At 33.4% G+C, this 26,075-nt stretch overlaps 2 protein-coding genes across 2 annotated transcripts in view; one reads left to right on the forward strand and one right to left on the reverse strand.

The window, feature by feature from the left end:
• Positions 1-4,301: 4,301 nt before the first annotated feature.
• LOC111693129 lies at positions 4,302-5,042 on the reverse strand. The gene has a single exon (XM_023457276.1). The coding sequence runs from the start codon at positions 5,040-5,042 to the stop codon at positions 4,302-4,304; it is 741 nt and encodes a 246-aa protein (XP_023313044.1).
• Positions 5,043-6,399: 1,357 nt separating this feature from the next.
• LOC108911105 (pyrokinin-1 receptor-like) overlaps positions 6,400-26,075 on the forward strand; it is a gene marked incomplete at its 3' end in the record, with an annotated part of 67,163 nt that continues 47,487 nt past the window's right edge. The window contains exons 1-2 of the mRNA XM_018715940.1: positions 6,400-6,443; positions 15,952-16,976. Of these exons, the coding sequence (XP_018571456.1) occupies positions 6,400-6,443; positions 15,952-16,976 (1,069 nt within the window). The remainder of the gene's footprint in view (positions 6,444-15,951; positions 16,977-26,075) is intronic.

Genomic DNA, 26,075 nt, shown 5'->3' on the forward strand with positions numbered 1-26,075 from the left:
TAATTACTAATTTGGGACATTTTTTTATACTTCTTTAATTTATTTGATCAAGATAATGTAAAATCTTTTAAATAAACAACCCTGCATAAATATGATGAAATAATGATTTCAAATTTTAAGAACAAAAACTGGAGGGTTGTTGAAACTTTAATTCTCAATATTATGAGATATTTCCAGTTAGGCAGAAATAATAGAAAAGCAGTTTTCTGACTGGTCCCATTGGTGTAAGTTTTTCTCGGGGCTAATCTTGGGATCCTGGGGACCTCTCGGGTAAATAAAATCCGTTCTTCGAGAGCAGTGGCAAATGCAAATGAAATTGTCCTCTGTAATTAAACTCAAACTGACTGGGAAATAACGAACGATATTTTAATTTGATGTGTTATAAGTAGGCTTAGTTCGGCGCGGAGTTTAACAGGACCGTAGTCAGATTACGAATGAAAATGTTTACAGAAAATATGTCGCAACATAATACTATTACCAAAAAGCAAGGTTAAGGAGAGGATAAAATTTAAATGACACCACTGACCCGATAAACCTTAGTGTTGAGACAAGGCATATTGGAAGGAGTTAAAACATATTACTACGTGCTTTTTCTTTAAAGAAACGGCGACATTTATCACTTAATATTAACTTGTGTAAGGAAAATGACCGTTCAACGTCTACTGTTGGCAACAGACAGTATGAGAAATTGTTGAAGCGCGAACTATATGTTTGTGAATATATTTGCTGGTAACTACTAATATGTACCAAATAAAACTTTACATATGTTTTCCAAAATAAGGTGGATATAGATAAGTCAATGGCTACACCGGTAAAGGTAATACTTGGTTGGCCTTGGGTTCTTTTACTTACGTGCTTGGTAGAACATAACCAAAGGTTGATGATGATAAGCATATCAAAAATTTCCCAAATGGTTTAATACACAGATTAGCTGCTGCTGTAAAATATATTAAAGCAGAACAGAAGATTTAAGGAAAAAATACCAAAATGGGAAGTGCAAGACTAAAGAAAGAAGCAAATCTGTTATAAAAATGAAGTAGATAAATGTAATAATGAGATGGAACTAAAAGAAATAAATGAACTGACAAAAGCAGTAAGCCTAAACAAAGACAGGACAGAATGTTTGAAAAGTGAGAAAAGTAGAAAATATATAGCAGTACAGGGCATATCAATAGATACAACAGATAGTAATCGTTTGAGAGAGACAATGGGAAAACTTATAGAAAATGTAGATAGCAGTAAAAGTAATAGTTAAAGCAACACGAAAGCTAGTTGAAGAAAACTTGTTTGGTTACATTGGATAGTGAAGAAAATAGGACAAATGTAACGCAGTATACAAGTAAACTGAAAAATAGACACAAAGGAGCAAAAATATTTATTAGTACTTAATTAAAGAAGAAAGAAAAATCGGAGAAACGACGAAAAATTTGCTGTATTAACTTGGTGGAAGATAAAGTCTGTACATAAAATAAAGGTAAAGGTAGATTGGAAATATCGGTAAAACAAATGATAGTAGTTAAGAATCTATCTAAAGCTGTAGCAGAGAGAAACAATGATTTGACCTGGCAAGGGAATGGATTGAAGATCTGTTTAAACAACCATATACTATGCAAATGGTAAAAATGCAAAGAGCTAGGTAGTTGGGACATATAGATAGGATATACGATGGGTTAAAACAGTATTAATGGCTGGAAAAAGAAGACAAGAGGAGATACAGCAAAGTCATAGATTGGAAAGAAGAAGCCGAGAATAGAAGAAAGTAGCAAATAAATGTTGGAAAACTGGGTTTTTAAACATACGGCAAAAATTCAAGGGTTATTTTAAGGATATTTTGTCAATTAAATAAGGAATTTTCACAATTGCAAAATTCTTCAAGATCAGTTTTTATTAAAGGCTTAGATTGGAATTATGGATACCTAGCTAATTGAATCAGTATTTCTGCAAGGAAGAATTATCGGTGAGCTGTATAGACATTTTTTGACAAAACAGGAGACTACGGGGAGATGTTGACAATTAAAATGTGATTTTTAGGAAAAAAATCGTTCAGAAGTGTCGATAGATGAGATGGTGCGTTATCGTGCAACAAACACCGACTTCCTTTTGCGCGATATGGAATGATTTAGGATATAGCCAGTACTAATAATCTTTGTTTTAATTTTGAAACTTAAGTTTTGGATAATATGAAAAAATAACAGAAAATCAATGCTAAAATGGTCAAATATGAACATCCAATAAATAATGCTATTTTGAACCTTTCGTCGTATCCTCGAAAACGTATCACAGTAGACCCAATTTTACTTTGCCTATAAAACGATTCTATCCTCCAAGGAATATATTCCCTCGCGGACCATTTGAAAGAAAGTTTAACCAAATCGGACAACAAATAAGGATTTCACTATAAATGTGTAGAGACAAAGCATCGTGCGTTTTTGAGGGGGCAAATTATTGTTATTCGAATAATACTCGTGGAATAGAGACAACGTATCAAAGTCTTTGTGGATACACTTAAATTCAATAAAAATTTGTATGAAAACAGAATCCTCCTACATTTTTCCAACTCTTAATTTATACAGTTCAGATGCGGAGTATGACTATAAGGAATGAGGATGAACGACAGCTATCTTACTTAGAGACTTACCTTGACAGAATGGTTATTAATCAAATTTCAATTTAAATTATAATCACCATAACGGTTTGTTCACTGAGTGGATTTATTCGTTTTGTGTAAATAGGGAAAGTTTCTTAATCTCAATAACTCAGTTGATTAACTTTCGTTATTCATGGTTGTTAATATTCTTTATACAGGGTTTGTAGGTCTAACCATCATGAGCAGACGCGCTTCTTACACGCGTAGTAGGATTATGTTAAAAAATCCTAAAATTTCTTCGTCTAAATCATGCTTGCGCCTCCTTGGACGGCCAAATTCACGATATCTTGGAGTTAGGGCTCCTGATTCCATCGTTCTTGCATGAATTTTCCAAAACAATCTTTCCAGAAACAATCTTCTATCAGGGAAACGTTGCCGATACTCTTTTTGAGCCGCCAGATTATTTCTATTACAGAAACCATAAATAAAATGCATATCGGCATATTCACGGTTAGTAAAAGCATGACGGTTCATGGTAAAAAAAACCAATGAAATGCAAAGTCAAGCACAAAAAACGTAAGAATTTAAATGATAGCATGCGAAAATGACTATCATTAGTATCATTACCACAAAACTGTCACCATGAAAGATGCCTACCGTGTGAAAATGTTAAAAAAAGTTACTGTTCTGAGCTATACATTATTTAAAAAATAATTATTTATATGACCAAACTACTCAGAATTCGAAAAAAAAGTAGAGAAATGTTTTCTTCAAAAAAATTAAATTATTTGCTTGATAATTCAAAGGAATAAAAAATTCTAACCATTTCTGTTAAGGATAGTTAGAAAACTATTCTTATTTATAACCGATTTTGATGAAACTCATGATAGTTAAAAACCCTTATGGTATGATTATTACCTACAATTTTCATTCCATTATCTTAATCAGAAAGAAAGTTATTATCCAAAAAATCCAAAGGATAAGACCCCTTTGGAGGGCCATATCGCAGTAACGGTGCTCCGGAGGACCAATGCTTATAGGAACTTTTTTTTACTATTTTTTTGGCTCTACTTTCACCTCCTTAAATTTTGTACCAACTTTTCCAAACACCCTGTATAACAACTTCACAGATTGGTGTTACTTAAAATCTCTCGCACGTGCTATTAATCAAATCCCTTCTTGTTTTATTTACCAGACATCTCAGCTAATCTCAGTTATACCGAATGCTGATTGGTCAATTAGGTGAGATTAACTGAGGTCTCAAGTAAATAAAACACGGCTATAGAACAGTGGAAAGACATTAGACATATAAAATCAATGGCAAGGGCATGGAACAGGTTAGTCAACTGTCGCGCCTGTAGAAGAGTACGGTGTCGAATCGTTTCGATTGAAATCCCAAGACACAATCCGAAATATATAAATTCTTACCCAGTTCTAATGGTAATTCTATCAAAGGATAGTACGAAAGGAGCAAAAAAATGAATTGGTATGAAACGAAACCCGTATAAACAAGAATTCTTACCAGTTAGTGATCTAGTCGTTAATATAAATCTAGCGTAAGTGACTACCGAATAAAATTCGCAATTAAAAATAATTAACAATATTCACCAATCGCGAAGATGAGCTTTATTCAATATATATATATATATAATCAAATTCCCTTTTACCCTTAGGTGTCGGGATTACAAATAATTTCATATAATTAATTTCCTAACTATTTATATACAAATTTTCTCCATTGCTTTTTGTCTCTTGCTATTAGCTTTGCTTCTTGCCATGACTTGCCTCTATTTTCTAATGCTTTTTCTGCTGTGCTGTCCCACGTTTCCCTTGGTCTTCCTCTCCTTCTTTTAACTTGTATTTTAGCCTCCCATATCCTTTTAACTTGTCTGCTATTATTCATTCGTTGTAAGTGCCCCCACCAGCTCAGCTGTCGCTGTTCTATGAATTCTAATACCGATTGTACTCCTAAATCTTTTCTTATTTGCTCACTTCTCATTCTATCCATTTTCGTTACTCCTCTCACTCTCCTCAGATACTTCATTTCTGTTGCTTGAATTTTACTCTTATGTTGTCTCGTTAATATCCATGTCTCACACCCGTATGTTAAAATTGGTTTGTAAACTGCTTGATACACATTCATTTTAGTTTTTGTAGATATTTCCCTCTTGTTAATGAAGCTTTTATTTATACTATGGTATACTTTCATTGTATTTTCTATTCTTTTTTCTATTTCTTTGTCTTGTTTTCCTGATCCTTCTATCAATACCCCTAGATAATCAAAATATTGTACTTGTTCCAGCCTCACTCCATCTATCTGTATATTTATTTTCTGTTGTTCTTCTGTTATTGCCATTGTTTTTGTTTTCTTGACATTTATTTTCATTCCATTTTCTCCTAATACTTCTTTCCACATATCTATATTTTTCTGTAACTCTTTCTCACTTGCAGCCATAATTACAACATCATCTGCATATGCACATTCTGAAATATTTACTGCTTGCAAGTTTCTGTATCCTACAAATAGAGTTTTTGTTCTTTCATTACATTTCTTAATGATGTGATCCATAAACACCGTAAATAGCGTAGGGCTCATTCCTCCACCCTGTCTTAGTCCTTCCTTTGTTTTAAATATTGCCGATTTCATATTTTTATAAATAACTAAATATATTTGATGTGTTTCTATATAAGCTCTGTATTACTTTATTCAGTTTGTTATTTACTCCTTTCTTCTCTAATATGTCCCACACCTTTGCTCTCGGTACTTTGTCAAAAGCTTTTTCTAAGTCTATAAAAGCCATATAGGCATTTCCTCTCTTCAATCTTGTCTTATTTATAATTTGCTGAATAGTAAATATATGATCCTGCGTACTTCTACCTTTTCTGAAACCACTTTGGGACTCTATCATTGTCATTTCTATTATATTCTTCACTCTTGTATTTAAAATTTGCTCATATAATTTCATTCCAGTACTCAACAGCATTATTCCTCTATAATTATTACAATCTTTCTGATCTCCTTTCTTAAATATAGGCAATATCAAACTCATTTCCCAGTCTGTTGGTATCGTTTCTTCATTCCAAGTTTTATTTAGTATTTCCAATAATATTTCCATGCCATTTCCTCCCATATTTTTAAGCATTTCTGATGTTATTTTGTCTTGACCTGGCGCCTTTCCATTCTTTAGTTTTCTTAAAGCTTGAGCCATTTCTTCCATGGTTATTACTTCGTTTTCTCTCGCATTTATTTCGTTCATGTTTGTTTCTTCTTGTCTATCACTCATCTCTTCTCCCTCTAGTAGTTCTTGAAAATATTCTTTCCATCTTTGCATTATTTCCAATTCGTCTGTCAAAATCTGTCCGTGAGCATTTTTTACTGCAGTAGTTTCTATCTTTTTCCCTTTTCTCATAGTTTTTAGTACTTTATAAAATAATTTTTCATTACTTTTATAATTTTCTTCCATTTTTGTTCCGAATTCCGACCATGCTTTCTCTTTAGCTGCAGCTACAGTGCTTTTAACAATATTTCTTTGCCTTTTATATTCTTCCAGGCTTTCTTCAGTTTTCTTTGTTAAGTAAACTTTCCATTTTTTCTTTTAACTTTGAACTTGTTGTTTTATTCCTTCGTTCCACCACACTGTTTGTTTCCTGTTGTTTAATATTTTACTTGTTCCACATGTCTTCTTGGCACATTCCAATATTATTTCTTTAAACATATTCCATAGTTGATTCGCGGTAATATTTTATTCAAAGTTACTTAAATGTATAATTTTTATTGAAGGGGACGATTCTGCCCCTTCAGTGGTTGAACTATGAGAGAGAAGGAGCGAAATATGAAAAGAGCAACAGAAAAACAGTGAGCCATATAACATAGGTGTGTTCGCTTGGATCAGAAGTTTTATAATACACTGGTATCTTTACGACTAAAAACTTGATGCATATCAAGAGTGTTTCTGAAATAAGTGCGTGATAGAGGGCACGAGAATGAGCAACTCTTATTAAGCAATTGGTGGACTAAATGATTTGACGTTCCACATTATTTCTACAATCAAGCAAATCTGATGATAGGTCAATATGTAATCATAAACCTCGTTCAGGAAGATTCGAGCCGCAGTACTCGCTACATTACCCAAGAAGTGGGTGTATCCAACAGTACCGTGTAGCCTGTATTGCGGGAACAATTATTTCATCCCTATTATACAGGGTGTGAAGTGTATAGTCTATAAAAATTAAACTACAACTTTCTAACGATACTTGTAATAGAAAAGTCTTATACGAAAAAGTTTTTATGGCAAATTAAAGTTCAATTATGGATCAAAATATTTTCTCTGGAACGGTCCTGTCCGTTTGCTGTACGATAAGTTACGTGCTGTAGACCAGCCGCGTAACCAAACGTCGTTGAAAGATAGAAAGAAAGGTACTTCTCAATTTTTGGGGAATTTTTCAATGCAAAAGTACAAAGTAAGAAAAATAGATATTTAAAAAAAAACTGATATTTTCTTATTATAATAATTAATAGTATTTACTATCTTAAATGCATTGTTGTTACTGCAAAAGTTCGCAACAAAACCACATCCGTTAGCATCCATTAAAATATGGAACAAAGTGAAATAAAACTTACCATTTCTAGAGAAAATATTGAAATTGATCCCCATTAGCTCGGATACAGGCATGGCGAATACTTTCTCAAATTCCAGGTATTCCCCTAATTGGGTCAGCAGCTTCAAGTATACGGTTTCGCAACTTTTCCACCGTAGGAATTGGAGTATTGTAAACCAATGACTTCAATTGACTCCAAAGATAAAAGTCCATTGGAGTTAGATCGGGTGACCGAGGTGGCCATGGCACAGGACCAAATCGTCCAATCCATCGTTGAGGAAACATTTTATTCAAAAGTGTCGTTACTTCTCGAGTACTGTGTGGAGGAGCCCCATCTTAAAGATAAAACATGCGTGCCCGAACTTGTAATGTCACATCGTCCAATAATTCAGGCAACCGGTTCTTCAAAAAGTCCATTTAGTCGTCCTTCAAAGAAATAGGAACCCACAAGTGCATCGCCTATTATACCAGCCCAAACATTTACCGAGAACCGATGTTGAAAATGAATTTCTCTAATCACGTGAGGATTTTCATGGGCCCATATGTGCATATTATGGAAATTCACTTCATCACGGGTAAATGTCTCCTCATCTGTTACACAAACATAAGCGGGAAAGTGTACTTGATTGGCACATTGCCGTAAAAATCATCTGCAAAATCGCATGCGTTGATCACAATCCGGGGATAAAATCTTTTGAACTGGTTGCACATGATAGAAGTGCAACAGCTGGCGCCTTAAGATGCGATGTACGGTACGAGATGAGGTTCCTACTTGCTGTGCGAGTCGTCGAGTACTAATTGTGGGGTCTTCGTCAAGATTTTCCACTGGCATCTTCAACGTTAAGGTTCACTTGATGACCACGTCCTTCTCCCGTCTCTCACAGCCCATAAACGCACTGTAGGACTGTATTTACATATGGGGATGACGTAGTGGCCATCGTTCCCGGTACAACCTAGTCGCCGCGAGCTGCACCATACACTAACACCATATCGACACGTTCGGAAATAGTAAATGCATTGTTTTCTCGGTTCATTGTAAAACTAGTTTGTGCACAAGCTAAAAAATTTTTTTTTAATGTAATCAGCACGCTATTCTCATTTTTTACTTCTTTAAAAAAATTACACTGTCACTGCGAAATTACAAAATAAAAACTTTTGTCTGGAATCTTTCACTTTTAAACACTGATGGGTCGATGGACGATGCTTAATATTTAATAATTAAGTGAATAATGAATTCAATACAAATACAAAATCAGTTGACTGCATAATTTTTTTGACAATGTAACCTAACCTTCATTTAATATTACTAGTGTTAGATTATACCGACTTAAAGTATAAGGTTGCATCTCGGGTCGCATAAAAACATTTACAAAGTTTTTAATAAATAACACAGGGTGGGCCTTCATTTTCGTTGAATAAATGAACTTAAAAAACGCGAAGATAGAACTTTTTCGTATCATCAAGAAGTTGTAGTTTAAATTTTATAGATTATACACGCCACACCCTGTATACAAAATGTTCAGGTCTTGTTTTCAAATTTTGAATAAAATGTTCATATTCTATCCGCAATGCAGTGGAATCAGTTTAGATCAGATACCATGTCAAATATCGTTTCATTAAGCGCTGCTGTTTTTTGTAACTGATTCATTTTTCTCGCAACAGAGATAATCCTTGGAAAAAAATGGCAATATCATTTAAATTTAATACACACAGAGCAACTTTCTGAGCAGAATTCATGTAGATAAGCATTGATTATTCATAGCAAACAGGCGCCTTCTTTCTTTTTTATGGGTGATAAATTTTAAAGCTTTCTTTTAATCATTTAATGGGAAGAGCACTTGAAGCTAAGGAAACCAAACGATACAGCTCGAAAAATGTATGTATATCCAGTATGAAACTAAAATGCAAAATCTCTTGATATTAATTAAATAATTTTTTATACATAAAACAAAACAATACGAAATTTTATAGCCAGTTTAGAGTTGAGAGCTAAATGAATGCAATATTAAAAATTTCACGACATCTTTGAGTAATAAACTTTTTTTTAAGCCTAAATATACCCTCGGCACAGTTTATTGCTCACGAGATATAATATTACTGTGTCATGCTGTTTACCTTTCACTGTTTAGGGAGTTTCGCCCACGTAAATGATGAAAAAGAAGTTAAATTTATCAAGTTTATAAAAACAAAGTGGGTTTCTGTTTGTTATGAATAATCAATGCTAATATACAGCAATTTCCCTTTGAAAGTTGTCCTGTATAATAAATTTAAATAATATACCTATTTTTATCGAGAGTTTCTTCACCTGTGCAAATATGAATTAATTAAAAAAAAATGGCAAACCTGGAATGAAAGATATTTGACATTTTATTTGTGTCTAAATTTTGAAGGCAAAACGATAGATGTCTTCCGAACATTCCGAACAATTTTAATGAATTAAAAAATATATTGTGACTTAGAAAAAATCATATTAATTACCTATTGTTTTATACAGGGCCATCACTTATTCTGTCAAATAAGTATACCTACAATAGTGGTACATAAAAGTACAATATATCACTACTAAAATTTACTTATTGGAAAAAGTCAAACTGATAAAATGTATAATACAAACACATAAAAGTTTTAGATATACAGGGCGATTCAGTCATAATGTTAATTAATAGCATTGTGACTGAATCACCTTGTATAACTTGGTACATAATTTACAATTTATTGGCGTTTCTCAAAGGTCACAAACAATTAAAGTCACATCTAAAAATGTCATAGAAATGACAGAATTGTTCAGATTTCAATTCTACATTACTGGCCGCTTGAGGCATAAAAAATAAGAGTTGGTATCAAATAATGTAGTTTCAGTCAAATATTTGTGAACAATGCAAAAGTCTACTTATACGAAAATTTTAAACTGTAAAAATGCCTTCTGGTCTGTTAAGAATTTGTTTATATTGTCATTAAATTATGATTTATATGTTAGTAAATGACTGCATTCACTATCATCACATCTAATTGAAAAGTTGGTAACTTAGAAACATTTAGTGTTTTAGTGTTAATTCAAATTCTTATTAAAAATGTCAAATGAAGAGTTCTCTAGCTGAGAGCGAATATATGCTTTAAAAAATTACAACATTAATATGAAAATCGCGACCTTCCATTTAAATTTTCCGAATAAATGATTTAAATCGCACAAGGTAATATTTTATGGTTTCTCATGATGAACACAATCATCAACCTTTGATACAGAAGAAAAATAATTTCAAGCTTTTTCGAATATCTTACTAATTTGTAGCAACTAACAAATATATTAATACAAATAGAATAGAGCATAGGGCCCAAATTAGATCTCTGGGGTACTCTGAAAATGGAAATGATGCGGAACAACTAGATTTACCTCAATTTTTCAAAGGTATCTTTAAAAGTAAGTTCTAAATAAAAAACTTTACAATTTTGATGAAAGAATAACATACCATAAGGATAGGATAAGCAAATTTAATCAAAGATGATCCATTAATTCGGGATAAAAAAGACCACTTTATGTATTTTTTAAAAACATCCGGTACGTTGCGTGCTCTTGCTTATAATTCGGAAATCTAGAGAATTGCCTTTTGACTTAGTAACGCAGAGGGAGTGGAAGATTTACGGTGTCCCTATCGGAAGCCGGAATTCTATAAAGAGAAAGGGCTAAGGACGAAGGCTGAAAAAAGATTTCCTGAGCGAAAACTCTCGCCCAAGTTGTAATATCAATGATTGGCATGATGTGTGCCAATTTCTCTTTATCGTGCTCTGTTTCTTTTGTCTTCTATATTGAATAATAAGTTCAACTGGGGTTTTTATTTTACTGACACTTTTTTTACTTGTATGACTTTAATATGATTTTTTTAACCCACAACATGTTCAGCATTACAATTTTTAATAATACTAAAAGAGATGTAGTAAGTTGTTTGAAAATAAATGAACGAAACATTTCCTACACTTTTATGATATAAATCTTAAAACAGAATTTTTTTTCTATCCCAATTCTATTTCGAAATTCATTCAGAATAATTTAAAAAAAGGACGAGACGTTTTCTCTCGTGAAGAGTTAAGCGAACTGAAGTAATTCAATGGAAAAGAAAGAAATTGTTCATTGAAGCGGGATTAGAGAGCTTATAATAAAAATATTTAAAACACCTTGAAAATAGGTTTCGATTTTTGCGTTATCGTCTGTACAAACACATAATCATGCCTATGTCAATATCAGATAAAAATTAATTTTCCTTTTGTAAAAAATTAACCATGTTTACAGAGTACAAAGGTATTTTTCGATAAATTTAATACACACAAATTCGTTACAATCAAATTATCCTTTGAAAATTTAATTTTATGGTCATTTGATTTTAATAAAACGAAATCAAAGGCAACTGAAAATTACAGTGTGTCAAAAAGTATTTACACTATTTAAAAGCGAACTTAGACATTTCTTTTAGATGAAAATAGAATTCCAACTAATACGAGAAGATATTCTAACGAAATATGTTATACGAGTACACTAATGCAAACAATTAAAGGGTTAAAAGAATTTCCGAAATTTTTCCGTGATTTTTGACAGACTGTATTTAGGTGAAAAATGGTCGTATCGGGAATTAAAAGAAAGCATTTTAAAGCTCTATAGTTCTAGTTTTTAGATCTTTTGGTCGAAATTATTTAGGAGCTATGGTTATTATGCAATTCTAAGAAATAGGGCGACAAAGAAATTTTCTTTTTTTTTTCTTCGTGTCCACTGACTTGGAAAAGTTTTTTTCAGCTAAGCCATTGCATGGACCAGATAACTTGTTTATTCAGCTTCAATTTCCTTTTTTTTTTTAAATTTCGATACGACCATGTTTCATCGAAATATCGGACTTTTAATGGAAGGATCCTTTTGTCTTCAGTCATCGATATCTCGGCGATAAATGGTCGTACAGACAATTGAAGGACAGTTTCGAAAACTGGAACAAATTTCCTATAACATGCTGCCGCAAGTTTCCAGAAAAAATTTTTTTTCGTCTTTTTGCACGAATTTTAAAAAACAGGAAAAAATGGTAATTTATGGTTTTTGAGGAAATTGACGGCTAAATTAGAAATATTCACGAAATGACTAATGTTAAACATGACTTTTACAGTTCGATACATCCAGAAGAACCCTGTGAAGTTTCATCTCGATCCAGAGAACCGTTCCTTTGTTTCAAACAGTCAAACTTTTAAAACAAATTAAAGAGTCACGTTTTTTGAGCTTGAACACTTCATAATCATGATTAAAATGGAAAAAAAAATGTTTGAGGCTTTCTCACATTTTTACGCCAAATAACGTTTAAATTAATAAAAAAAAATTCAAGCATTGCAATAAAAAGACAAACGTTTTTAGGTTTTTTTTATTGCAACGTTAAGTTGAGCTTTAAATATCGTTTTTCCTCTTCCAAAAACTTTGGAAGTTAATAATATGACAATTAGATGTTACTTGAAAGTAATTTTGAGTTTGATAAAATCATAGAACCAACAGTAAACATAATAATTTAAATTAAATTTGTAAGCTATACAATAATTTTTTTTAATTTAAGTTTAAATACTGAATTTTGGTATTTTTCAAAATAACAATGAAAAAGGTGAAATAAAAGAAATCCATGGGGCCAAGAGTGAGTTACTATAGCTGAAGAAATTGCAAATCACCCCTCTTTTTGGCCAATTCAATAATAATAATAATAATAACATATTTCCTCAAGTCAATACATCAATTGAATAGGAATAGAAAAAAACTAAATAAAGACAAGAATAATTTACAACATCAGATTAATTAACAGAAAGTTGATTAACAAAATATTCTTCCACGGAATAGAAACATTTATCAAGCAAGTATTTGTTCAGAGTCTTTTTGAAGCAAAGGTACCAATTTTTATATTATGTAATTTATTGAACTGTGTATCCCACAGAATTCTCTTAAACTAAAATTTTACAATTTTGATGACAATAGCGTGTCCCATATTGTGTCTTATCTATCGAACAGAACTCAGTATGTTTTTTATAATTCTTGTTCTTCACACCTAACAAAAATAGTTCATGGAGTTCCCCAAGGCTCAGTATTGGGCCCTATTCTATTTCTTATCAATATCAATGATTTTCCAAATTGCGATATAACTTACTGATTTTATATTATTTGCCGATGATACTACCGCTTTAAAGTCAAATAATAACTTAATTAAAGTCACAGAGGATTCAGTGGATACGCTGCCGCTGATAAAGGACTGGTCTATTACTAATAGATTGAACTTAAATGTTGACAAAACTCAATCTTTGCTTTTTACACTTCGCTATATCAATACTTATAAGAACTCAAATAGCATTAAATTTCTTGGAGTTCACCTTGACACTAAATTGAGTTGGGAAAAACATGTCAATGATTTATCCACACGTTTATCTAAGAATATTTTCCTACTGCGTAATTTGGATCGTGCAGTATCTAAGTCTGTACTCATATCTGCATATTATGGTACTTTTCCTGCCACCATGACTTATGCAAGTTTTAATTGGGGTCATTCGTCTCACAGTGATAAAATTTTTGGTTTACAACGTAAATGTATTAGAATTATGGCTGGAATAAAATACAGAGGTGATTGTCGGGAGCACTTGAAACTGCTAAATATTCTTACAATGCTGTCAGTGTGCATATTTGAATGTCTCATTTATATAAAAAATAATCAGAATAGATTTGTTCGACAAGAAAGTTTTTATTTTCATCATACAAGAGAGCGACACAATATTAGGCCTACATTTCATAGATTAGCGAAATCCAGAGATGGCACAAATTTATTTTTGCATTAAATTCTTTAATAGACTAGAATCTGAGATTCGATCACTAAATTCAGACTGCTTTAAGGCCAGAATTAGAATAGTATATTAAACAACAAAGTTTGAAAACGACTCTTTGCACACGAACGAGACATATTGTGCAAAGAGGTTTTCAAACGATTTTTTTACGATACTTTTTATACGATTGCAAACAGAGACCACAAAAATCAAATTTTAATTTAAATGGTTTTTATTACTAAAATTGCCAACGCATTAACAAAATAAATTAAATACAACTTTTAATTTAACTCGTTTTTATTAAGAAAATTGCTAACACATTAACAAAAGAGACTAATATTTAATATTTATGGTAACATTTGAACATTCCCTCAAGGTTACGCTGGGAAAAGCAGTATTATTGTGCATCTTGTTTTCGGTAATGGAGAATATTTTTGGTGTCGTGTTTTTAGTGCAGTTTTTCAGCGTGCGGTCGTTGTTTTCTTGTTGTATTGCAGTAGACGATCGTTGTTCTGGTTCTGTGGCAGCAGAAGACACTGAAGACTCTATCTTTTTCGAAACTTCCATTTTATTTCTCAAACAGTCATCAACGTAGCCTTCGGCAACTGTACTGGATTTCCACCCTCCATGGCGTTTGAGGGCAAGCAGATTTGAGCCAGAATTGACTAAAATTGTGGCCGATGAACGCAGAAAACAATGTCCCGTGTAACTTTCTGGATTCTCTAGCATCAAAAACTTGGCGATTTCCCTAGCCATGTTTCCAATTTTGTTGATGCCAACGTTTTGGCATGAACATTTTCCGTTTTGATAGTTTAAAAAAACCTGCCTGTCTTCAGATTAGGAGGACGAAGAGCATAGTACTTTTTTAAGATAGTGTAAAGGTTTCCTGTAATTGTAAAACACCTTTGTACCTTTGTTTTTGTATTCTTCAGTTTAATCAGCATAGCACTGCCGAAATCTTTGGTGTCTTCTATTTTGAGATAACATAATTCCTCCCTTCGACATGCCCTAGATAGTCCAACTGCCACCACGGCCTTGATAAGTAAATATTTGTCGTCTGATGCTTTCTTCAAAAACCGGCAAAAATCATCTTCTGTGAGGATTAGGGACTTCTTTGGGACGTAGTTTTCGGATTTTCGTATTGATTAGCGCTTGCAACTTTTTATAGCTTCCAAGATCTATGTTGTGATTGGCATTTAACGTTGACTTGAGCATCGAAAAAATCGTCCACAACGTCGAAGATTTATATTTCTTAGATAGTTCTTCAAAATACACATTACTGCGTTTTCTGGGAGAAAGTTTGGACATTTTTGGGTAGTCGCCAGTTCATAAATCGGCTTAACTCAGCTTCATACCTGCTTCTGGATTTTGTGGGCAGCAATTCCGAACATATTTCGCTTGCTTTCTGTAAAATCTCTTCAGAATCACACATTTTCACACCCAAACTTCGGGAATTTAACAATTTTTGAAGTATCTAATCAACAAAATAAAGGAGCCGTGACGATTGCTATGAAACTCAGCCAACTTTGCATAATTTGGGTGACAACATCAAACAAAAATCACAATCTGGAGACGCGTGTGCAAAGATGACATAACCGTGTGCAAAATACCGTTTTCAGAGCGTGTTTTCCGTGCGCAAAACTCCCTTTTGCAAGGCAGTCGTATAAAAAATATCTTAAGAGAAAAGCGTTTTACAATTTTGATGAGTTCCATGCTGACCAGTTTTTAGATATTTAATGTATGTTCGTAATATTCACTTTTCGTGTTTTTCTTTCTTTGAAATTCCGATTAAAATAGTTTCTTAAAACGGCAAGCCGGAACCGTAAACTTTTTATTGGGGTAAGACTGTTATATGATCCAAAAATTTTTAAGAGCATAAAATAGATGTATTTTAAAATAAGGTTTTTCGCACTATTGTTTTTAATGTGCGATTTGTTCTTTTCTAGGTGTCATCAAAATGAGGAAGTCAATGAAAATCACTTAAAGAAAATGAAAAGCGACCCGTATTCCGAGCAAGTCCAACAAAACTACAAATCCGTAATAAACGCCTCGCAATCCTACCGAAACATCACCTACCAACACTTGAATTTCACGGACTTTAATACCTCCGTCTTCCAACTGATCCCAAAAAGCGAATGGGGACCTAAACGCGATCCGTTGTACATAATCATACCCATAAGCGTCATATACGTGATCACCTTCATCCTTGGCGTCCTGGGAAACGTCAGCACATGCGTCGTCATCGCACGGAACAAATCCATGCACACTGCCACCAACTACTACCTGTTCAGTCTAGCGATATCAGATTTGTTGTTGCTAACTTCAGGGCTACCGCCAGAGATATACTCCATCTGGTACAAGTACCCGTACATTTTCGGAGAGACTTTTTGTGTGCTTCAAGGCTTTGCCGCTGAGACTTCCGCTAATGCAACCGTGTTGACTATCACAGCTTTCACTGTGGAACGTTACGTTGCCATATGCCATCCATTTCTATCCCATACTTTATCCAAGCTTAACAGGGCCATAAAGTTCATCATCGCCATATGGCTTATAGCTATGTGTCTGGCTGTGCCGCAAGCCATGGCCTTCGGAGTGGTTTGTAGACGCGCTAGGGGCATCATCATAGAAGATCAATGCGTCTGTGTCCTTAAAAGATCGGTGATCCCTCACGCTTTCGAAATATCTACTGTTGTATTTTTCGTAGCTCCCATGACTTTGATCACGGTGCTGTACGTACTCATAGGGCTACAGCTGCATAGGTCGACGGTGGGGCCGTCTAGGGGGAACAGCGTGAAAATGAAACACCGTGTTTACAAACCGATGTCTAATTGCGTGAATCAGTCGCCCCAGACTGTGGTGATGTTGAATGGGGATCAGGAAAATTTGCAGAAGGTCAAACAGGATGAGGAAGAGGGTAGGAAGAACTTCGCGAAGAACGCACAGGCTACCAGACACGTTGTGAAGATGTTAGGTAAGTAAATGATCTTTATCTAACTTTTCTAATATTGTTGAACAATATTACTCGCCAAAATACTGGTATTCGTAGTGCTGTAACCTGAGGGGTTATTTCTTTGATTATCTACCTTTAATTAATTATCTGTTTCATTCTCGAAAGAGTTACTACTTAATTCTCGAAAGGGAGTTTATTTGATTATCGTTATGCTTTAATTAACACGTGGGAACTTAGAAATGTTGTATGTTCAGAAAATACATTTCAGTCACTTACCCTTTCATTGCTTACGTGGAATGTTATCCAGTGGCTGGCTATACAGGGTGGCACTGAAGTTGGAGAAACAAAAGGAAACACAAAACTTCCAGGAAGGGTTTTATTAACAATAAACAAAACAAACAAACAAACAAAATAACAACGGAGCGGCTCGCGACATTATTAATTAATTTATTCAAACGCGACAGCGTACCGAGATTCAGGGAATGTGCGCTTTATACAAAATTTGGAAAAAACTATTCTATTATTAAATTTAATTAATTAGCCCGAGACTCTAAAGTTAATAATTAGTCTGTTCAATGTGAAACCTAAGAACGAACTGCTCTTCTTGCAGATCCTTCTCAAATTCCACACTTTGCTTTGACACGCCCATTTCTTGGGTCCAGAAGTTTCTGTTCTTGTCTTATTGGCCGGGACCCTGAATGTCGGGATGCTTTAATAATTATCTTAATAATTATCTGATTAACTGAATTTACATTTATAACAATAATTATATGACTTACTAGTAACCCTAACCTTCCCCTATGACTCCACGTAGCAATTACGGGACAGATTAGTCAATCTCATTTAATCTACTCTTATAGCTTGGAAAAATCCGTCAAAAAACCCAGCTGCTTAGGTATACTCTCTTTTCGAATTACTATCAATTTTACAATATAATTTCATTCTAATGTGGAATCTCTACTCTCTTTCTCGCGGTTCCGCGCAAAGATGGGGTTCTACGCGGCGGCGGCGCCTACCAGACGCTTAACACATGGCCCCGACAGTTTGAGTGAACTTGTTGAATATTGGTAATTTTCTCCGAAGGACTGTCTTGGCGACCTCTACTTGAAAACCATTAACCTCCGATAATTTGTGTCGACTGAAATATCTTACTTTTTGACCCATCCTTCCGAGAACTAATAAATAACTGACTGCGCAACCCGGCTTTTGTTAAGTGCAAAAATTGAATTCTTAATCTAGTTCGTGATTCAACAGACATTGTGTTGAAGAGACAGATCTTATTTACAACTCCGAGGTTATACAGAGTACTAGTGACTTTTAAGACTCATTCCTTAAAACAAATCATGTTAAAACGAGTCCCAAGGGCTTTTACAGTATTTCGAAGTGACAGCTTTTGTTCTGTTGATTAAGAACCATCGGAGACATAACAGAACCGCAGTGTCTTTATGAAAATGTGAGCTCTGTCAAATTGGCTGTTATTGTGGTAATTTGTTGGTTTTGTATTACTGACCAAAAGTTTCCACAGTAGTTGAGGCCAAAATTAAGTTCTTTCCTACTTATTATAGCGATTTGAGTCAGTTCTGCTTATAATGGCTACAGTGTAGTATGAGTAGAATATTGCAATAATAACAGTAACTTCTGTGAAAAGTTTATAAAAAAAATTTATCGGATGACTTCGAAAAGTTGCTGTGACATATAGTTTTTTTAGCCATTTTTCCCCAGCGCTGGATAAGCTACTGTAACTTCAAGCTACGGCGCGCTTTAGTCGCAGAGCATGCACAATTGGGTTGTGCCTTGTTAAATCTAATATTTAAAGGAAAAGTTCACCACGAGCTCTATCATCCAACAAAACCTAAATTCTTTTAAATAAGATAAACTATGAAACAGTATTTAACAAGCAATCTAGCAGTAATCGGTAATAGTAAAAATACACAAAAATAAATAAATAATCTGTTTACTCCCCTGATTTTTATAACACTGTAACACTTAAAGATTTTGTGGAAAATTTTCGAGTACCAGTACCAGGATCCTCTTCCACGGTGTTTAAAATTTCTGGTTCAAAAATCCCATAGTCTCTTAAATGTTGAACTAATCTAACAAACATTTTCTTATTCGGTACTTATAAGTCAGCGTAATATATCTGATACTGTTTTCTATGCTCTTGGTAAATAGTAGGTTCTAACCATATCAACTATTTTTTAATCCTTCGATAGTGTCTGGTCTATTGACATACTCTTTGCTTTTTAGATAACCCCACAAAAAAAATCTATTGTGGTTAAGTCAAGGGAGCGTGGTGGCCATTCAAGCAGCCATCTTTTGCTCATCCATCGATTTGGGAAAACTGCCCACAGTTCTTGTAAGACGTTAACCTTGTAAGGATGCTACTTTTGAGACTTCAGAGTTCTGTGAACTGTGGACTTCGACAAGTTGAAGTTGGCTGAAACAGATCTAATGGATGAGTGAGGATTTTCAGTAACGGCGAGCATCACATTTTGACACTAAATCTTTTATACTTCCGATTTCTTCAAACTTTTTGGATACTTTACTTATTGTAGATCGACTAATTCTCTGGTATGGATACTTATGGTGAAATAAGTCACATACCTATTGTTGACTACAGACTTTATCTTCGCTTTCAGTTATAATTAAAATTACAGTTCTCTGTTTTTCGCAGAAACGGGTAAACCTTTTTCAAAATAATTTAATAACGAATGAATTGGAACTAAAACGATTCAAGTTATACCTAAGGTACTCTGGTGAATTTTATGTATTATGTGAAGGGGCTATGATTATTTAAAATAGTCCTCAGTACGACATAAAAGACAAGTTTTTACATTTTTTTTGATAACTATAACAAAAAAGTTGGTATATCGCTGGATTCGTCTATTTATACTATAAAATATAGAGCGTCCTATTAAAAAAAATGTTTGTAGGCAATGTCATAGGTCTGTCAAACATTTCTCAAAAAAATGGAAAATATTTATTAATTTACCTGTTTCATAAAATCTTAACAGGAAAAAAATATGAATTTTGAACAATAATTTTCAATATTTTTTGCATTCTTACAATGAAATTTTAATTGCATTTATAAATCTATTTGAAGGGCAAATGCTTAAATAAAATTTTTTATAAAAACGATTCCCCATGAAATATCTTAAATATCTCACGTTCTATAAAAAATCAATTAAATCACATCATATACCTTTCGTATGCCCGTTATATTGATATCAAATTCTTTACAAGATGGTTTTTGCCAAACTTTTTCAATTCAAATACTCCTAAAAGTTTTCGTAACGCTTACATAAAAAATGTTAATAATTCTTATTACACGAAGAAAAGCAAGTAAGCTTAAAATGATGAGATCCAATCGATTGAGACTTACAAATTACTTTATAACAATTTTTCCGTCAGTTCTAAATTTAACACAACAAAGATCCGTCAATTTGGGACACATTTTTTTTCTTTTCATAAGCGAAATCAATCAGAGAACAGCCAAAAGTGAAATATCGTTTCATTTAGTTGATATTTTGATTCCTCTTATATATCTTCCGTTGACGCTTTTAGACCCGTACACTTAGATGCCTGAAAAGTTTTCAGATTGATGATGAAGAATGAGGTGCGTGGGCATTTACCTTTTATCATCCATCATCGCAGAGGGAGATTAATTAACTTTGGTCCTTTTGGTCAAATCGGAACTTCATTCAGTGGAAACCCAATTTTATTCTCGAATATCAAAAAGCTGTTTGAAATAATTGAATGTACTTTTGAGTCATCTCGGTCAATAAGCAAACAACTAATTTGTACATATGGTATTGTTACAAATATATTTTTACAAATGTAAAATAGATCACTTTATATCAGGACCCTGTATTGTATTAAATCTGATGATTTGAATGAATTGATCCACCGCTAAGACTAATTTCGAACTGGATTAATTTTTACTATTATTTTCGACTTGTCTTTATGGACGGAATCGTACTAATATGAGGAATGACAAAAAATGCGATTTTGAGCTGAATTTGTTTATTATAATTCAATCTTTCAAGCAAACAATAGGATCTCAATCTCTTTCAGTTGAAAATTTGCTAATTCAACATTAGATGTTGTCAAAAATCTGTGTGAAACAAATATGCAATAAAATGGTGAAAATAATGTTAACAAACAGAATATAGTTAATTATGCCGAAAATAAATTAAGATCAAGACAATTTAATATTAAATATTTAAACAAAACGTATAAAAGTTGGGTTTAGTTTGAATAATTGAATTATTCTAAAATTCATAGAAAATCCTTCAATAGTAAAATAACACGATTTATTTGCACAGAAAGCAGGGGAAAATTGGTAGGAACTAAAGTATTGTCTTAGGACGTCGTCACCTGACTCGTATCTTCGAGGTGGTATTTACACAGCCGTCCCCTTGGTACACATTTATTGCTCTCATATACAGGGTGGTTCACAGATGCGGCATGAGAAATGGAGTCAATATCCTAAAAATATTTTTGTGAAATCCTTATAGTTTCCGAGAAATAAATTATTGAAGTTATAGCACTTTCAACCATTACATAGCTGGACAACTGTAGTCGCTAGCGTCATTCACAATACGCGTGGTCTCAGCGACTCCGAGCACTGAAATCTGATTTTACAATCGTCGTTGCGATAGTACTTACAATAGTTTTTTAGTAGTTAGTGTCAAATGGCTTGCGTGTATAGCAACTCGTAGTTGATGGATATCGTTTTAATTTATGGTGAAGCAAGACAACATTTGTATTATGATGAAGCATTTGTGTTATTGGTTTATGAAACCATATAGGTTGTGTGGACTGTAAGGGGAATGAAAATACTCTTGCTTCGTTTAAAATAACGATTTTTAATTTTTAATTAATGTATTATAAAGATTGACTTTCTTAATCATAATAATAATGACAAGACGAAGAAAAAAATAATCTCAATTGGTTCTTTACGTTTGTAACGTTTTTTTTTATTATTTTATTTCTGCGCTCGCAAACTCGTAACGACAAAAGCAGTTGAATTTGCTGATATAACATAGGTGTTATAAAATTTTGTTTATTTCTTTCCATGGTAATGAAACTATTTCAATTTTTTATCTGTTTATTTTTTATTACACATTGCCATCATTATTGTCCATCATCTTCATCATCATTGTAAGGTATTAGTAGGTATTTCGAAGGCATGTCTTTCTTATCAGTCTTAAATTCCTAACAAGTTACATCATGTAACAGACTACATTGCTTATATGTATTTGTACAGATATTTCCTGTTCCCTTTAAACATCATATTACTTTGCAACTAATTGTAGTAAAGTCCTTCTAGATATTTCAGTGAACAAACCAAAGCAGTGTTATTTTAGTTAAATATTCAGCTAACTGAGAAACTACTAAATTCCCTAGGGGCTCTGCTAATGAATCTTAATTGCTTGTAATATACTGACTTGGAATTGGAGTTGTTCTACCTAGTTCACTCTTATAAATATCAACATTACTTAGCATCAGAATGTAGTAGTTGTAAGCTTCCAATTTAGTTGGGCTTAGCGAACTTGGAGCATAATTCATATAAGAGCAGTTTTCTTTGAGCACCTAATAAAGAGGTCAGCTTTCCTTTGTAAATAATTTACAAAGTTCTAATTACATATCTTGTAGCTGTTATATTTAAATAGTTTACTTTGAAGGTATGGAACTCTAATTTTAATTCTAGAAAAAATTGTCGTCAAAGTGTCTGCAAAGCGTGAGCAAAAAATTTAAGGGTTGCTTCTCTGCTTTGAAAATTTTTTTGAAAATCAAATATTGATGGAGTTACCTCAAAGTATTTTAAAGCATGTAAATGGCTCTTGACATCAAAAAGCTGAACAATTTGATAAGAAAACCATTGAAAATTTTTACAAAACTGATCTCCTGTTCCAAGTTAGTAACACCAATCATTTCTAAGAAAAAACGTATTTAGTATTTTGAGACTATATTTTGCTACTAATATTCTGTTCAATGTCCGGTAAAATTATAATATTTTTGAATGTCACTGAACTTTTTTTTGGTACAAAAATCAGGACTATACTTCAATGTTTTTAATATTAAGTGAATTGACAAATTTTAACAATGGTTTCTTGTATCTCTCGGTTTTGATAGTTTTTTAATAATAATCCCATATTTTATGTTTTGAGAAAAGAAACAAACATTTTAGAAAACTTGGCAACAAACACAGAGTGTTCTAAATATACTAGCCCTTAGCATTCACATTTATATTACAAAATAGATACCTATTTTTATTTAACAGTTATCCAAAGACTGCCCTGAAGCGTTATATCTTTTTCTAGAAAATAATTAACGTGAAATAAGAGTACCTTTGCTAAATTTGACACCTTCTCTTGTTAAATACGCCACTGCACCATTGTTTGATCGACTATGAGTAAGTGGCTCTTTACATTCATTTAAGCGGTTGCCATGGGTAACGGTTGGTCGTATCTCGTTTCCTCTATAGTCTGGGCGAGAAGTACATTTCGATGTCGGCTGAAAATGAATTGTATTCTTTTATGATATAGCTTACATGTATCTCTGCTGATGCTATTCTTGGATATAATTTTAAATTATTTCTTGGATCTCTTGTCAAGTACACCCGTCTATACAGGGTGGCCGCCAAGAAAAGTCTCCAAATTGATGACTAGGTGGTGGTGGTCCCCGCGATCTCCGGATCTCAACCCGTTGGACTTTTTCAGGTGGGGACATACGAAGACACTTATCTATTCAATGGAAAATCGAGATTTCAGGGTCGGCAACCCGTAATTTAATTTTTGAGCGGAAAATAATATAAGCACTTCCGTTTCGATTACGAAGAGAATACCACAGGGCTACAGTGGTCGGAATTTCGAAAAAGCTGGACAAAAGTCGAAATTTCAAAGTCGTTGGTTTGCGTTAATACTTCAGAATATTTTAGAGAAGGAGTCACTGCGTAGTTCTTCAAAGTGACAGAGAGCTGGCCCATGTGTATAGACAACAGCAACTATCGCAAATATGCTGTGACACATTAGCATATTTCAATTGCCACTGACCCCTCGAAAAGCGGCGAATTGAAAATACGTGCAAATTTTTGCTAGAGTACGAATGGTTGTGTGCAATAGAGAGGGTGTTCCTGGAGATAAGTAGAACACATTTGCTCATCTTGAACCTCATATTTCGAAAGTTGCATGTTTTTATTGTTTTAACAAAAACGTCTTACATTTCCATCGATTTCAAATTACATCAATCGTAAATTACCGAAATAGTTGTGATCCCAGAGATCCTGCACTATTGAAAGTTGGAAAATGCGCACAGGAGTGTCAATTTTATATATCAAAAGAGAAAACCACCGGATTTTTCCGGATTCGGGTTCTGAGTCATTTTTTGTGCCTCCGTGTACGGCCGGTTTACTATTGTAAGATGCCTTAGTTATACAATAGCTAGCGTTTTAGTGTCTCTTCGCGTTCCAAACGAGCGTTTCTAATTCAAAATATTCTTTTTTTATGAACATGTACCTTTTTCGTTTGTCATTTATCATATTTTTGAAAACTTTTATTTAACTTGCATTGTTAGTATGGGTCAAATCTTGCAACTGAATTTTAAAACAGTTTTCCCAACCGATTGAGCTGAAATTTTGCATACACGTTTAGTTTGGATGATAATGCATGGTTAGCTAAGTGACGTTATTCTAAATCCAATATGGCGGACTCCCAAAGATGGTGGACCAGTTATTTTTTAAGCACCCCCATGATATGGGTATCAAATGAAAGGGTTTGCTGAGAAGAATACGAAAATAAAATGAAGCCGCTAAAAGCTTGCTTTAAAAAAAATTATAGATGAACTTATTATCTATGATCTTTCAATTCATAATTTATCGTTTGCGACAGAATCATGCACCAGTAAAACTACGTGCACGAAAAATAAATTTTTCGATTTTTGAAAGAAAAATTCCAAGAGAATTTAGAAACGCAAATCATCATTTTAGATCAACATTTTTTAAAAAGCTGCAAGATAGATGAAAATGAGAAATGCTTTTCAACCGAAACTATGGTGATGAATGTTTTCATGCTCTGACGGTTATGTGACAGATGATGACGATGCGAATGACTCATGTGTATTAGAATTAGCTAAATAATTAGATTAAGCTTTATAACAAGAATAAGCTTCAATAGTATTTAGAAATTGTTTCGTTCGAAATGAGGAATTAATTCCAAATACATGCCTTATATTGCAGATATTTGCCTTTCGTACTTTATTAATAATAATTAATTACCTCAAAAACCTCAAACTCCGACTTTACATACGTTTTACGCGACCTCAATACCAGAGGCACTCGAAATTTCAATTAAATTCAATAAATTAACGTGATATATCGGCCATTTTGTATCAGCCATCTTGAATTTGAGATTTTTGACTGCAAATTCGTTTTTATCGACCTGAAAAACATACAGTCCCCACTTTTGGTGATGATGCAAGCCTTTTTGGACTTTTGTCCATCTTTTTCGGATTTCCGACCTCTGTGCCTTGGTGTATTAGGATTATTATTGGTCCTAGGAACAACCTATTGATGTTGTTATGCCCATATTCGCTCAGTTTTCATTTCAGTTGTTAACTAGACATTGTTCATAGGGATCTAAGTAACTCTTTTGATTTTCACTGAACCTTTATTTTTATCGACTGCCTATCTTTAGGCTGTTAAGATTTCAAAACTTCAACGAATCCACAAGAAAATGTATCTAAAATTTGCCCTTCGTGTCTTTCCCTAATTACGAATTTCAGTTGTTAGACATCATTTCAGGATCTTATTCGTTCCCTAGTGAAGCAAATATTACTTATTTTTTGCTTAATTCAGGTGGTGGAAATATAGAGCTACATGGGGAACACGCGATATAGAAGTACCTATTAAATATATGATTTAATAGTATCAGGATGCCACGAGGCTCTGAAAGTTTGCCAAATACAGATAAGGAGTCCCAACTATTTGAAATAGGACGTTAAGTTGGTCGGTCTATTATTAAGGATTAAGATTATCCTTCCCGGTAATTTTCCGACTGTATCGTATTTCGCTGCTCAGTTAAATATAAACGCAAAACATGGTAGCAATGTCGTCGTGTT

This window comes from Anoplophora glabripennis, unplaced genomic scaffold, assembly GCF_000390285.2.
Source record: "Anoplophora glabripennis isolate ALB-LARVAE unplaced genomic scaffold, Agla_2.0 scaffold173, whole genome shotgun sequence".
Taxonomy (NCBI): domain Eukaryota; kingdom Metazoa; phylum Arthropoda; class Insecta; order Coleoptera; family Cerambycidae; genus Anoplophora; species Anoplophora glabripennis.